The sequence below is a fragment of the Selaginella moellendorffii genome, unplaced genomic scaffold, assembly GCF_000143415.4.
Source record: "Selaginella moellendorffii unplaced genomic scaffold, v1.0 SELMOscaffold_133, whole genome shotgun sequence".
NCBI lineage: Eukaryota > Viridiplantae > Streptophyta > Lycopodiopsida > Selaginellales > Selaginellaceae > Selaginella > Selaginella moellendorffii.
In genome coordinates, this window is record NW_003314394.1 from 11,201 (window position 1) to 26,374 (window position 15,174).

The 15,174-nt window shown below is 38.6% G+C and overlaps 2 protein-coding genes across 3 annotated transcripts; one reads left to right on the top strand and one right to left on the bottom strand.

The window, feature by feature from the left end:
* Positions 1-5,809: 5,809 nt before the first annotated feature.
* On the bottom strand, positions 5,810-7,546 carry LOC9661539 (protein STRICTOSIDINE SYNTHASE-LIKE 13). Of its 2 annotated transcripts, XM_024666033.1 has the most exons (5): positions 7,054-7,546; positions 6,725-7,003; positions 6,353-6,520; positions 6,251-6,273; positions 5,911-6,176 (listed from the first exon to the last, which is right to left on the bottom strand). In XM_024666033.1, the coding sequence occupies exons 1-5, from the start codon at positions 7,455-7,457 to the stop codon at positions 6,016-6,018; spliced, it is 1,035 nt and encodes a 344-aa protein (XP_024521801.1). In that variant the 5' UTR covers positions 7,458-7,546; the 3' UTR covers positions 5,911-6,015. The 2 variants fall into 2 exon arrangements, with proteins under 2 accessions (XP_002992336.2, XP_024521801.1); XM_002992290.2 differs by having other exon boundaries at positions 5,810-6,273.
* Positions 7,547-13,459: 5,913 nt separating this feature from the next.
* On the top strand, positions 13,460-13,948 carry LOC112343105 (probable (S)-N-methylcoclaurine 3'-hydroxylase isozyme 2). The gene has a single exon (XM_024666024.1). It carries the CDS (start codon positions 13,460-13,462, stop codon positions 13,946-13,948), a length of 489 nt encoding a protein of 162 aa, XP_024521792.1.
* Positions 13,949-15,174: the final 1,226 nt, after the last annotated feature.

Below are 15,174 nucleotides of genomic sequence, written 5' to 3' on the forward strand. Positions count from 1 at the left end.
TAATCATTTTGGGACTTTATGATTCTCATTCTCAATGTAGTGTTGAGTTGAGTGTTTTTTGTCCTCATACTAATTTAGATGTTAAGCATGTGCATAAAGTTAAGGATCTTGCTGTCGCAAATATAACTTCAAGTATCAAAAGTTACCTGTCGGCCAATTCTTACGGACACTCTTTCCTTATTGCCACGATGGCAGAAGGTCGGTATTGTTGAGACCTATTATTAGTCTCCGCCTAAGTTAGTTGAGAAATTGGTCTTCATGTGTGCACTTGACCAAATGAGTATAAAGATGGAATTCCTAAGTGCTATTAGTCAAACATACTTGACCTGGTTAGAGAAACTCATCCGTTGACTTACACTTGCTAGTGTTAGGAAGCCTAAAGTGTGTGTTTTTCAAGGAGGGGTGGCTGTGGGGGGTTCCAAATGTATAGTAGGGATAGTGGGTAGGTCGGGCATGGCTAACCAACTCGAGGCATAGTCTAGCTCCTGATTGCGTGCTTATCTTTGTTCTACATCTAGCTTGGGTCTAAGCCCAAGCTCTACACCATATTAGCTAATGGAGTACCCATATCCTTGCGTTAAGCCACTAGTATGCCGAAAAAGCGCAAAACTCTGTTTGGCTCCGTTTTGCATGTTGGTCTTGGCATTGGGATATTGGTTGCTCTAGGACTGTTCCAAGTCACTCAGGACTCCTGTCCCTTTACTCCTTGGGCTGTATGCTTGGGAGTTGCTTCGTGGTCTAGTTTCATCACTCCTTGGCTCTAAGCTTGGGGGTTTGGCACCATTCCTTTGTTCAGTGGCCCAAGGCCCTGAACCTTGGGTTCCACACCACTATCCTATAGACACGTGGCACATGAAGGGTTTAGGTTCCATTTTGTGTTATCCTATGGTAAATCAAATGTATTTTTTGTTACAATGATGTTTTATAGATTGTAGTGGCTTTTGAAGTCCCTTTTTTCAGTTTGATTTGAGGTTGGTTTAGACTATACTTAACCAAAGAAAATGACTCAAGATACATTCTATAAAGTTCAAATATAAAGAAAATAAATCTATGAACAGAAATGCATCTCCTTTTCGAATTAGTTAAGAGTATTAGTATATTTGAGATCTTTAGGTTTGAGTAGTATTAGGTTGGATGACTTCTTAGGAAATCTAAATTCAGAAGTTTACATTTTGTATTAAAGGGGTTTTAAGTTTGACTTTGTTGGTTAATTAAGGGAATCATAAGGGTCTCATGTTTGATTGTGTTGGTTAGCTAATAGAATTATACCATATATTGATATTGATATATAGTGGTTCAATTTACTCTAGTTGGGCTTGACTCGAGGAGTAGAATGTCAAGAGAGTTGCAACTTTGAACTTTCATTCACACAGGCATAAACTTGCAAAGAAATATGATGAATTATAAGTAATCAAAGAGAACAACTCAAAAAATAATCTATAGAACTAAAGTGCATTTTCATTTTCAATTGGTTAAAGGTCTTGAGATACTTAAGGTTAAACATCCTTGGGTTATAAGAGCTTAGATGACCATTTTATTGCTACATACAAAGTTGTAATTGGTTCATCAGGATTCTGTAGTTGGCTAATACATGTAATACATGTATTACATTATGTAAGTAATAGATTAATTAATAGTACTATAACATATGGATCGTCCATTTAGAACTAAATCTAGTTCATCCATTCTCATATATAAGCAAGGGGTTAAACCCAAATTAAGGTACCTATTCCCAAATCCTGAGCATTCATAATTTTATGTTAAAAAATGTCTAATACACTTTATTTTAATATCTAATACATATTTCCTATTTTAGGGTAAATGGTTTTCTAGGGCACCTATTATAACTAAGACTACCACACTTCTTCAATTCCACCACATCCACCTCTTAAAAGAGTGGCTTTGGCAGATTAGGCAATTGCACATGATGGTGCTGCTGTCTATGTATGCTTGGTCTTGTGTGAAAGCCATATGGCCAGCCAAATAGTTTTCTAGGGTACCCCTGGAAAATCATTAATGGTTTTTACATCATTTTGTTTTTTAGAAAACAAGATCATCACTAGCTTGTTTGTATGCAATAGTGGATAAACATAATGCATGTTAATTCAAACAAATTCTCACCTTTTATAAATAAAAAAAGTTTTAAACACATGTTTTCTACTTACTTTTTCAATATATAATTACATCAGGCTACTATACAATTTCTGGCATAAAGTGGGAAATCTCCATGTTATAAACAATAAAGAGAAAGAGGCTTAGGTAGGCTACCTTTTGAAGTTCATTGTTATCACTTGTAAACCTTTAGAGGTACAAGAGAAACTTGGAAATTGCAAACATACTTTTTGGAACCTCCAGGATCTTCCCTTCAACAAACTTTGTGATCTACAATACCTCCACAAATGCAAACTTTACACCAAGAGGTTACAAGCAAAATTTGGCGTTTATGGTATTCCTGAATTAGCCTTGGTTCAGCTGTGTTACCCACATTAGAGGGGAGTTAACATAGCTCAAATGTCTCCTTCCATTTAACAAGTCATACAATTGGCTTTGAATGCAGACCTCAAATACAAGGAGTGGGAGTTGATGAGCAAAGAATGCTCTGATTGGCCTCGTTTACAACCTCGGCATGTGACAGGAGACTTCATATTCAGCAAGTCCTCAAGAAATTGCCATCTACCATAGGGAAACAAGTGTCAATTCCATCAACTTCACTTCCTCCCCAAGAGTGGCTAAAACTAATAGACAATATGAAGTTGGACAAGTGTTTTGATTGTAGAGCAAAGGGACATAGATAGGTTTGTAAGTCTTATATAGGTCAGCAATAAGGAGCAAGCATGAGCAGGTTGACGAGCATTTCAACAAAATGGTGAGGGAAATCTCATTCCAGTTGCTTTTGAGGATTTGGATTTGGAGTAAGAGATTTTCGTTTAGGAGGGAAAATTTCTGTCTCAAGCTCCTGGGGAAGAAGCCACATTGGGAGCCACCATTTCATTGCCTAGGAAAACAGGACTCAAGTGCATTTGGGTAAAAGGGGCAGTCTTAGGTTGTAAAGCACATTGGTAAACTTAGGAGCTTCACATTCCTTTGTGACTGCTCATAGCTTTGGTTGATAACCAAGCCAGCTCTCATTGGGGATCACACATTGAATCAAGTTAGAATCACTCTCTATTGCAGTTAACTCTTCAATAATTCATCTTAGCCCATTTGCATCACATGTGCTTCTTGTTCTTAAGGACTGTTTGTGGAGGATTACAGGGCTCTTAACAGGAGAGCTGTCAAGAACAAGCTTCCTGTTCCCAGGGTAAATGAGCTTTTGGATGAGGCAGTACCAAGATTGACCTTTGTTTTGGTTAATATGAGATTGCCATAAGGCCAAGACAATGTTCAGGACTCACTGTTGAGGTTTGTTTCATTTCAAAGTAATGCCCTCTGGCCTTACTAATGTGCCTGCCATGTTCATGAACAAGCTTTTGGCTAAGTATCTTTTCCAGTTCATTATCGTTTTGTTCATGACATACTAATCTATAGTCAGGACTGGATTGGAAAATGGTGTTATCAATTTTGGAGAGCAATATTTACAAAGTTATTCATGTGTTCTTTGGGAATGGAGACCATTCAATACCTCAGATTTTGGTAAGGTATGGGCTGATCAATCAAAATTACAAGTTGTTGCAAATTGGCCACTTCCCAAGTCTTTAAAGCATTTACAAGTATTTTATGGTTTTGCCAACTATCTATGTTGCTTTATATTGTGACCCCATTTGGCAATATTTCCTGCTCTTCTATGGTCAGATGCAGCACAATCGTTTGAGTTGTTGAAGTAACGACTTCTAACTGCACCATTACTTTCACTTTCAGATTCCTTGGAACCATTTATTGTTAAGATTGATACTTCAGATATGAGTGGTTCTTCGCCAAGGAGAGGAAATAGTGGCCTTTGATAGTCATAGTTTCTCTATTTATGAGTCTAAAATACCAGTGTATGAACAAGAAAGGTGGCCATTATCCATGCCATTGGTCACTAGTGCCACTACTTATTGCCTCAATGGTTTACACTCAGGACAGACCATTATAGCTTGAAATTCATTTTGGAGTAACAACAGTTATCCAAAAAGTAATAACACTAGGTGGAACAACTTCAAGCCTTGGATTTCACTATGAAGTTCTGGCTAGGGAAAAGCATTCTTCCATAGGCATTATCACAACAATTTGAATGTCTCAAAGTGTTAACGTTCTCTAGTATTTCCAGATGGGAAGCAACGTATGTGAATAAGATTCTACTCACTAGATTTGACACTATTGGGTATTTGGCAACAGTTCTGTGACAATCCCGATTATACAGATGACAAGCTGACATTTCATAAGAACTTATTATGGCGGTCTTATAGTTCTCAGTTCAAGTCGTGATTTAAGCAAGGAGATCTTTCAGGAGTGTCATGCAAGCATTCTGGCACCCTGATGTTTGGAGAACAACAACTGCAATCAAATAATGGTTTTACATATTTGAAAGGTTTGCAACTGGACACATATCTGTTCTACCTATCAAACATAGAAAGGTCTTTTGGTTCCATTACCAGCTGCCTCTTCATCCAAATAGTATTTCAATGGACTTTATTGTGGGCATCCCTTCAGTGCATAGCCATGATGCTATTTTTGTAGTGGTGGACAGTTTTTCTCCCTACATCTTCAACAAGCTCAGCACATCAGAAAGCTGAATCCTTTTGGTCTGAGGTAGTCCAGCATCACGGTTTTCCATGGAGCACCCATAGCTCCAGCTCACACTGTCTTCAACATAGACAATAAGCATAGCTGAAATAATCGCCCCAACCATCATGGACATGTAATAGCAGCTGAAGAAGGTGCTGGCCTGCTTCTGTTCAAGAGGATCCTCCTTATCAAACTGATTGCCTCTGAACGATGAGATGCAAGGCTGATATCCTCCATAACCCACGGCTACTGTGTAAAGTCCAAGATCTAGAAGCGCTTCTTGTTCCAATGTGCTAACAGAGCATTTTGACACATTCGTTTCACAAGGAGAAGGTTTTAGCAAGGGCAGAGTTATGTGACTGTAAGTACCACCATTCCTTGAATGATAACAGGTTAGGGAATGAGATTTTATTCTCAACCTCTTCCCAGAAGGTAAATATGAAATTTGTAAATTTGTACGGAATCCACCCAGCAAGGAACTGAGGTTTCCATGGAATTAAGAACGGCATTAGCTGCTTCTGAAATATGCTTATGTAGTACACTACTGAGATAGAGAATTAAGTTAGTCCAAACAGAAGCAAATGTTTGAGTTCCTCAAAGTTAAACTAAGAACAGTTCCAACATAACCCCAAATATATCGAGATGTGGCAGGCCAATTGGTTGTTGCATCCTTCCATTCCACAAGAAACAAGGATCAGCCCAGCACTAATAAAGAAATAAAGGATTGCAACTGCTCTGTTATAATTCCTCAGCCGCATTATTAGCAGGCCCTTGTCTGCATCAGGAATCGTGACAGATAAAAAAGTCCCCGATTGTGCATCTAGCCTCTACAACATTCTAGAAAGACCTTGCCAGACTCCAGTTTTCAATTCACTTTCCAGAAGCCTGATCGCGCTCCACAAAACGCCACATAAGAACCCTAGCTGAAGGCGGGAGAATGTTTAAACTTTAGAGCTTGTGTTTCATGGATCTTTTATTTTGTTATCCAGACATCAGAACACGTCTCGAAACAAATACCGTCGTCCAGAATAGGTCATGGAGAAGCTCCAACCTTTGCTGAACCTGTCCCCCAGAAGGTCTACAATACTGACTCACTGGCCTGTTTTTCTGCTGGTGGAAATTTTGCAACCCGTGTTTGAACTTAACTTCTAAATAAGTTTATGTGATCATGGGAGTATGAAGCTGGTAATCTGATCGTGCACGACAGTTCCAAACCAGATCTTCCCATCTTTTTCATACACTTCGCTTATAAGTTTCACGATCCGGGCCTCGCGGTCTTCCAGCCGCCGGAGCAACCGCCCCCGCTTGTCAAACAGCGCCGCAACTGAGTACATCTTCTCCCCGACTACGTACATGATCCAGCTCAAGGGAACCGGCACCCGGAACACGAGCGACTTTAGCCACGGAGTGGAGCTCATGATCTCCTGGATCCTGTTTCGGCAGCAGTCGATGGCCACCCAGAACTGGCCCTTGTCGTTGATACGAACGTTGTCAGGATAGCCGGGAAGATCAGCGAAAACTTCGAGAGTTCCAGTTAAGTTACCTTTGAGCCATAACTTGAGAACCCTGTCAAGAACACGAGCAAAGTTTTTTAAGAGAAGCTACTGATGCCATATCAAAATACAACAAGATCAATATGTATAACCTGCAATTGGTTGTCTCGACTACCAGGAGGAAAGATTGATCGCTTGCGAGCTGGACTCCGTTAGCAAATGCTAGGCCGCGAAGAACCACCACGGCGTTGCCTGTGTTTGGATCATACCGAAGTAGACGGCCTGTATTCTCTCCTTCAACGATCACCATGTGATGTAACCTGTATTGAAATGGAAAGAAAAAAGAGCAAGAAAAAGAAGCCATAGTAAAAAGAGTGTTAAAAAAACATTTCTGGCAAAAAACTGCGACTCAAAGAGCATGGAAGACCAGCTATACAAAGAACAAGAAAAAGAGCAAAGTGTCATGGAAGTTGAAGAAAGAAACTCTCCAAGAACAAAGACCCGAAGTGGAAAATGAAAAGAACCTGCGATTCCAGCGCGTGCTTGTGTCGGTAAAGTAGACGGATCCATTGGGATGAACATCGAGATCGTTGGCAAACTTGATAGGAATCCCTTCCACCTCGCTCACCAGAGGTCTCGCAATCCCACCCTTGGGGCCAACAACGAGCAAACCATAGTAAGAATCGGCAATGTAGAGATCGCCCGAGCGAGGATCGAAGCGCAATCCCAGCGGCCTGCCACAGACGTGCTCGTTCCTCACCCGCCGTCGCGGATCGTCTCCATTGTCGCATTCTTCCCTGTTCCTGCAAAGAAAGAAGATGAAGAACCCCACCCTAGAAAATATTTTGCTTACCAGTTGATCGATGAGAGGGCAAACGTTTCCCATCCGCGATCCGGCATCCAGCGAACGATCCGGCCATCGCCCAGCCCAGTGTAAGGCCCATTCCCCTGTGGATCGAACTCGATGCTCTCGGGGCCGAAGAGGCGATCCTGGAACTCGATGCTTGCGAATTGGAGCAAGCTATCGTTGCGCGATGGCCACTTGGGCAGGACGCTCTTAAGAGGAGCGATCTGGTGCTTCACGGGGTAGTATTTGAGGCCGCCCAGCGGCCCAGGCAGGATCGCGCAAAGAATCGCGGCTGTGGCGGCTATAATGGCGATGGACACAAATCTCTTCTTGTTCTTGAGCTTGGAGAAGGCGCCGTCTTTGAAGTGTAGCTCCATTGATTGATCCAAGACTCTTTCCGGAGAAACCATTCAAATTTTCTTCCAAGCTTCTTCTTTTCTTCTTCCATGCCAATTTCATGGGACACGAAATTGTGGAGTCGCACCTACCCAAACGTACTATCTTACTACCCTAAATCTCTTCTTTTGTAAAGTCCTTATAACCATGGCACTGGGAAATGGCACTGTCCAATGACAATGGTGCGCATTGTCCGGACTGTTGTGTTGATTATATCGTCGTTCTCCAAGAAGTTGCCCAATAGCAATCAGTAGCTGCCAGAAGACGCTTGGAAGAGTGTTCTTGCAACAGACTTCAACCTGAAGATTTTCACAACAGCGGCACAGACCATTGCAGTTGTTACAACTACCTTGCCGATTCCCATTCGTTGCAGGTTGGTATTCCGCGCTCTTTGCCTGTTAACGTACGGGCTGCTGGAACTAGAAGCCACTCATATGCAGGACTGCATATGATGACACTTAGCGTGCAAAATGTTGACAGAGATCCTGGTGGTATTTTGAAGTTGCCTACCAGCGTGTTCATACCAGCGCCTTGCTCGACAAACAGAGTGCTCACTTGTGTGTACAATGTTGAGAATATAATCGTTGTTGACCTACATTTCACCTCTTCAACTTGCGTGACTGTGCAAAGCCGTCATGAAATGTTAATATCATCGTGGGTATTGAGTTTCACTGCTGCCTTGTCAAGAAATCTAGGAAGGAAAAATGTCCGAGTTATAGTCGGCTACAGGTCTGAAAGTTTTAAGTGTTTACCTGAAATTGGGAGTATGCTAGATCTTACGACTTCCTTGTATAGCAGAAACAGCAGAGTCAACCTCGTAAAGCTGAGAGCTGTCTGAGGGAACTTCTACATACAGTTTCAAAGCGGCTGCAATGAAGACCTTGACTACTCTGGTTAAAGGATTACCACCAGTTTTTTTATGCCGATGTAGCCGAGTGCCAATCAAGAAGATTATAATCGATGCTGCTGCAGCAGCTGTAGATATAGTGAACCCACAGCTCCAGCTCACACTGTCTTCAACATAGACAATAAGCTGAAATAATTGCTCCAACCATCATGGACATGTAATACCAGCTGAAGAAGGTGGTGACCTGCTTCTGTTCAAGAGGATCCTCCTTATCAAATTGATTGCCTCCAAACGATGAGATGCAAAGCTGATATCCTCCATAACCCACGGCTACTGTGTAAAGTCCAAGATACAGTAGCGCTTTCTGTTCCAGTGTGCTAACAGAGCATGTTGACACGTTCATTTTGCAAGGAGAAGGTTTTAGTGAAGTTATGGTGAGTGTAAGTACCACCATTCCCTAAATGATAACATGTGAGAGAACGAAATTCTGTTCTCAACCTCTTACCAGAAGGTAGATGGTAAGAAATATGAGATTTGTACGATATTTTCCCCAGTAAGCACTGAATTATACTCATTTAGTACTCAAGAAAAATCTGAAAATGCAAACTAAGATAAAAGGAACAACATACCCAGAATATATGGTGATGTGCACCATCCACCTGTTGAGCCCTTGGCTGCAGACTTCCCAAACCAATCCACAGTCCCATCTTTGGTTGTTGCATCCTGCTGCTCCTGCTCCAATTCCTCATGAATCTTGTCCATTCCACAAGAAACAAGGATCAGCCCTACACTAATGAAGAACTAACACACATGTAAGTGCTCAAATAGTCTTATAAAGATTGTTCCACTAGAGGTAATTTTTTTCCCTTAGCCAATCAAATGAGTTGAGATCTAATAAAGTTGCCTACCACTTTGGGATGGTATCAACTAATAAAATTTTGAGTCATTAGAAGTGGTGATTCAGAATTGGGTGCTAAAACTTCCATACTAAATTTGAGATAAAAGATGAATTTAGAAAGTCAAGAAAGAATCAAATAGGAGCTTTTGCATTTTTTAAGGATTTCAATCATACTTAAATATATATGCAATAGGCATCTGCATTAAATTCAAGCACAATCATCAAAATTTCATACAAATATCCAGGTAGAGACTAGCAATTGAATTAGCCTGGAGCTCCCACACCACCTCATCACTGTCTATTGTGTGATATGGCTGAGGTGGGGGACATATATAACATTAGCTCCATGATCTCCAAGTTAAATTAAAAATGGTTATTTTGTTTTATTTTTTATTTTTTATGACAAGCCCATGTGGGATGAAAAAGATCCACCATATGTATCTTTTGCTCCATCATCATTATCATGTAGGGACCAAGTGCTTTGTATGTTGGAGGCCTATAAGATGTAATCTAAAGTGTCTATCTATGAGTACAACTGCTTCAAGGATTTGGTTATAAGGCTATTAATAAAGATGTGATTAGAAAGGCCTTTAACAAAATGAAGAGCTCTTGATATTAGAAAGTAGATTCACATTCCATCCCCAAAATCAAAGAATTGAAACATTCAAAAAAGACATTTCTACAAACACAAAAGTTTACCTAAATTTGAAAATGTGGCTTCACATTTGGTGCCAATCCACAATTCTTATATACAATGAAATTGGTATGGAAAAAATAGAAGAAGGTAGCAAGAAGGTTGAGGAAAGAATCTTGGATCAATCTATGAAGCTAAGTATCTTCTTCTTAAAAGATTGTAACTTTTCCAAGCTCGAGAATAAAATTTGTCCCCTTTATCATAGCAAATAAAGTTATAATTCATTTTTAAATCCTGCACTAGCAAGATATAGATAGAGGTGGAACTCTATCCTTAGACCACCAGAATGTTGAAATAGTGTTAAACTTTGTTTAAATTTATTTTATATACTAGTATTGGCTTTGAGATTTTGGATGTTATTATAAATTTATGTATGAGTATTGGAAGCTATTTGTTAGCAAGTCCTTTTAAATATATTTCTTTTACTACCATGACAACAAAAGGTTGGTATTGTTAATTCCCTTTATCAGTCTCCACCCAAACTAAACTTTGTTTAACTTTATTTTACGTACTAGTATTGGCTTTGAGATTTTAGATGCTATCATAAATTTATCTATAGGTATTAGAAGTTATTTGTTTATAAGTCTTTTTAGATATTTTTCTTTTACTACCATGATAGTAGAAGATTGGTATTGTTAATTCCTTTTATCAATCCTTACCCAAGCTAGTTTAGAAACTAGTTTACACATATGCATTTAACTAAAAGAGCATAAAAATGAAATTCTTAAGTGCTATCAGTTAAACATATTTGACATGATTAGAGAAACTCATTTGTTGGCTTGCATTTGTTAGTGTTAAGAACTCTTTTGATATTGAGCTTAGTTTCTCAATACTCACTAAATGATAAATTATTATATTTGCTAAGGCACTCTTATTATCATTCCTCATCTATTGGTCCCATTTCAATTGCACTAGTTATTTATGTAAAGTGTCTAGACCTACTAATTAAGAGATTATCTTGAAAATAACAGTGTTGTTTAGATTTGGAATATAATACCATTTCATATTTAGTTAGATTGTCCTAAAGACTAACTCGCAAACTAGGGTGAACACCTAAAGCATGCTTTTCTAAACCCTAAACTGGGGGAGGGCAATGAAGGGTTCCAAATGAATAATAAGGATAATGGGTAAATTGAGAATGATTGACCAACTTGAGATATTGTTATAGTTTCTTATTAGGCATATTTATCCTTGTTTTATATCTTTTTTAGGTCAAAGTCTAATTTCCATCCCATATTAGTTGGTGGAATATTCATATCCTTCCATTATGCCATTTGTATGCTGAAATAGCACTAAACTTTGTTTAGCACAGTTTGCATCCTTGTCTTGGCATTCAATGCTTTAAGATTATTTTAATATCACTATGTCTTCTAATAGTTTGCTCCTTACTTGTATGCTTAGGAGTTCAACTTTATCCTTTTGTTTAGTGATCCAAGATTTTGAAATTTTGAGTTCCACTTTATTGTCCTATGTGTCTAAGAGTTAGATTTTGCTCTATGGTTATCTTATAAATTGAAAACCATATGCACTACATTTGGTATCAAAGGATTATTTAGCAATTGCCAACTATGTCATCAACTTACACTAACAAAATATCTCGAAACTAAAAGACTCACAAGGAACAAACAACACTAAATTTATTATCCGTTACATTTGAGAGTTCCACCATACTTGAAACCTCAACCATAGCAAATAAGAGTATTAATTCTAAGTCAGCCATCATATCTATAAGAATTAGAATAACCTTGAATTCAAACTTATATATCTCAAAGAGCTCAATATCAAGATTTGATTTGGAACACTAAAATTCTAATTACAGTCACTTAGATTGGAATAGAAGATATTAACTCTCAAGTTTATAGACAAATCTAACTCATTGACATTAACACAACAACAATAATTTAACTCAACTCATCATAAAAATTCTTGTGACTAAATTGTGAAACTAATTTGCAATCTTCATTGAGATAATCCTAAAAGAAGTTCAAGAAATCATTAAAGCTTCACAATAGAAAACTCAAGTAGTATAAGACCACAAAAAACAATAATGGAATAGAATTAAAAGAAAAAGACACGAGAATTGAAAAAATCACAATTATGATATTTTTTATTTTTGAATATAGGATACAAGAATACTCCTAAAGCCATTTAAGAATCAAAATTTAAGAAAGAATCTTCAACTTAGTTTACAACAAAAAAACTCAAGAAAACCATACCCTAATACATTTAGGAATCATCATCCATTGGGATAAATTTTTAGAAAAAAATATACAAGCTAGAGTTTTATATATGGAGATTTATTCTCAAGCTTTCTTGGATTTCTCATATCTACCTAAATCAAAAGTACATTTGCTAAAGAGAAGAAATACAACATACACAAAATAAAATTAATTGAATCTACATGAGATTTCCAATCTTTCTAATTTAAGAAATTAAAAAACTCACTAGACAAAAATTCTTTTTAGGATACATCACACCTGTTGATGTAACCATACACAATAATTTAATGGATAAATTGAGTGCACTAACCAAACTCTAGAAACATTTTTACAAAGCTACATGGTGGACTTCTCAACTAGGCTTCACTAGTTACCATTTGTGGAGCTAGCAAACAACACCACAGTTCACTCATCCATGGGACTGGCTCCTTACTCAATCTTCTATGGACAAACAGTGGCCACCTTGGCTTTTTTAGTGAAGGGTGTGTTCTGCTGGTTGAAAACCATCTCACTGAGCTCACCACTATTCATCAGGTGGTAACTCAACATTTGGAGTTTGCTCGGGCCAGGATGACGTTCTATACAGAAAAATCTGACTCTCAACGCACTTTCTCAGTGGGGGTTTGGGTTTACGTCTGTTTCAAGCCCCAGTGTTATACATTGGGACAGCAAACAATAACTAGGACCAAGCTTCATCCAATGTTTTGTGGCCTGTTCAAAATTCAAGAGTGAATCAATGAGGTGGCATTTCACTTGCAACTTTTAGCTTCAAGCAGGTCCATGATGTCTTCCACATCTTCGACTTTAAGCTATACCATGGAGAGCCACCACAAGAGCAAGTTCCCTTCCCAGCCTTGTTGCCAAGGGATCTTCCTTTGCTCATCCCAGAAAGTATTGTTTGCATCAATGTGTGTCCACTGAGGAGTAGGACCATCCTGCATTTCCTCATCCACTGGTCCAGTACCCATGATAGTGATACTTGGATCACTCAGCAACAGCTTGAGGAGCGCAAGCTTCTTTTCAACTGGGTTCCGGTCTGGCCCTTGTGGACAAGATCATCACGGAACACGAGATTAGATTGAAAGGCAAAACTTCAACATGCTTGGAAGATTTTCTTGAGTTGCTGCTGAAGCTCAGGCAAAACACTATTAGGGACTTGATGATCGTAAGTACTTATATTTCACTTCGTTTAAACTTAACCAATGTTTAACAGAATTTACTTCAAGCTGCAACTGATACATCAATTAGCAATCTCACCCTGGACCATGGACATGCATGCTGGATGATTTACAAGCTTGGCCAAAGTCCATTCCAGGGACACAGATGATGAGATTGCTAATGTCATTGGCTCGAACATAATGGTGGAAGAGAGGGACATTCCTAAGCTTCCCTATCTGCAAGCAATCGTTAAAGAATCACTCAGACTTCATCCACCAGGACCTTTGCTCTTACCTCGAGAATGCTCCAAAACTTGCAAAGTGATGGGCTACAAAATCCTGGAAACTACTACTTTAATGGTGAATGCATATGCAATTGGAAGAGACCCAAAAGTTTGGAAGGAGCCCCTTAAGTTCAAACCCGAGAGGTTCTTGGATCACAACTGCTTTGATGTTGGTGGCAACAACTTGGAGGTTATTCCATTTGGAGCAGGAAGCAGGGCTTGTCCTGGAATATCTATAGCATTCTCCATACTTCACTTGACGCTGGCAAACTTGGTTCATGCTTTTCACTGGAGACTGCCTGCTGGAGTGGTGCATATTGACACAAGAAACGAGAAATATGGACTCACTGTGACCCTAGCAAAGAAGCTGGAAGCCATCCCTCTCTCCAAAACTAAGTCATGCTAGAGAATATTGTGCAAAAACAATACAATGCAAGAAATGTGATCAGAGTTCAGGTGGTCATCCAGCCCAGTAAGAGCATGACCGTGAACAAATATGCACTTAAGATGTGATGGAACATGTGTTGGTGATTGTTTGCTTTGTATTCATGAATCACCAACAAATTAGAGAAAATTTGAAATATTCCCCATTTTGTCTCAAGAGATAATGTTTTATACATTGATTCACTAAGCAGGCCAATTTCCTATTTCAATTCCGTTTCCTGGGAACATGAAAGGTGAACAAACCAATTTGAATTGTTTTTAACATACCTTCCGGATCATAGAAAAAAGCTTGTTTTACCTTCCCACTTTGCTGCGTCTTTTCAAAGATCTCAATGCCCCTGTCTTGTTTCCGACAAAGAAATCTTAGTGGATTGAAAGACGAGAAGAAAACCTCTATAAGTTGGACTGCAGTATTATAATTTTCCACATGAAATGCTAAGTGATCACTTTTGGCAAGCAAACTTAAAACTTACTAAATATGGAATGGTATTAGATTGCGAGTTTAGACATAGGAAGAACACCATTGTGTTCAAAACAATCTCTACATTTCGTAAATATGCCAAATTAGCAAATTTAGAGACTCTCTATAAATAGCAATTGGGACCAAATAAGATTAACACAAAGGATATGATAGTGAGGGTGTTTAGTAGACACGGTAAACTATCATCTAGCGATATTGAGGGATCAGTCTCAATTCGTAAAAGTTTTTGTCAAGCCAATGCAAGATAAAACAAAAGAGAATTAAGAACTAGGCCGAGTATGCTCAGTAAGAAACACATAAGAGTTCTTACCTTATGTTCATCTGGCTAAGTACATGTGCTAAGTGTAGTTTATTAACACTTGAACAAGAAGGACTAATAAAGGGTCTAGCAATATTGACCTCTTGTTGTTATAGTAGTAAGGAAAGAATATCTGAAAGGACTAGTTTAATAAGTAACTTTCAATACACATAGTCACATTCATGACACTCTCCCCTTCTTAGGGAAAATCGACATCTTTGTCAATACATAATGTAGTCTAGAACACCACCATGGAAACAACTCTAGAAAAAGTTTACAGTATTCACACTTTATGAGAAATGCACCAACTTAAATAAGTTATGAGGCAACCTTTTTTTCTAACGCAAATGTGTTACTAACTTAAACACCTTATAGCCATTGCCGACAAAGAAATGACTAACGAAGTTAG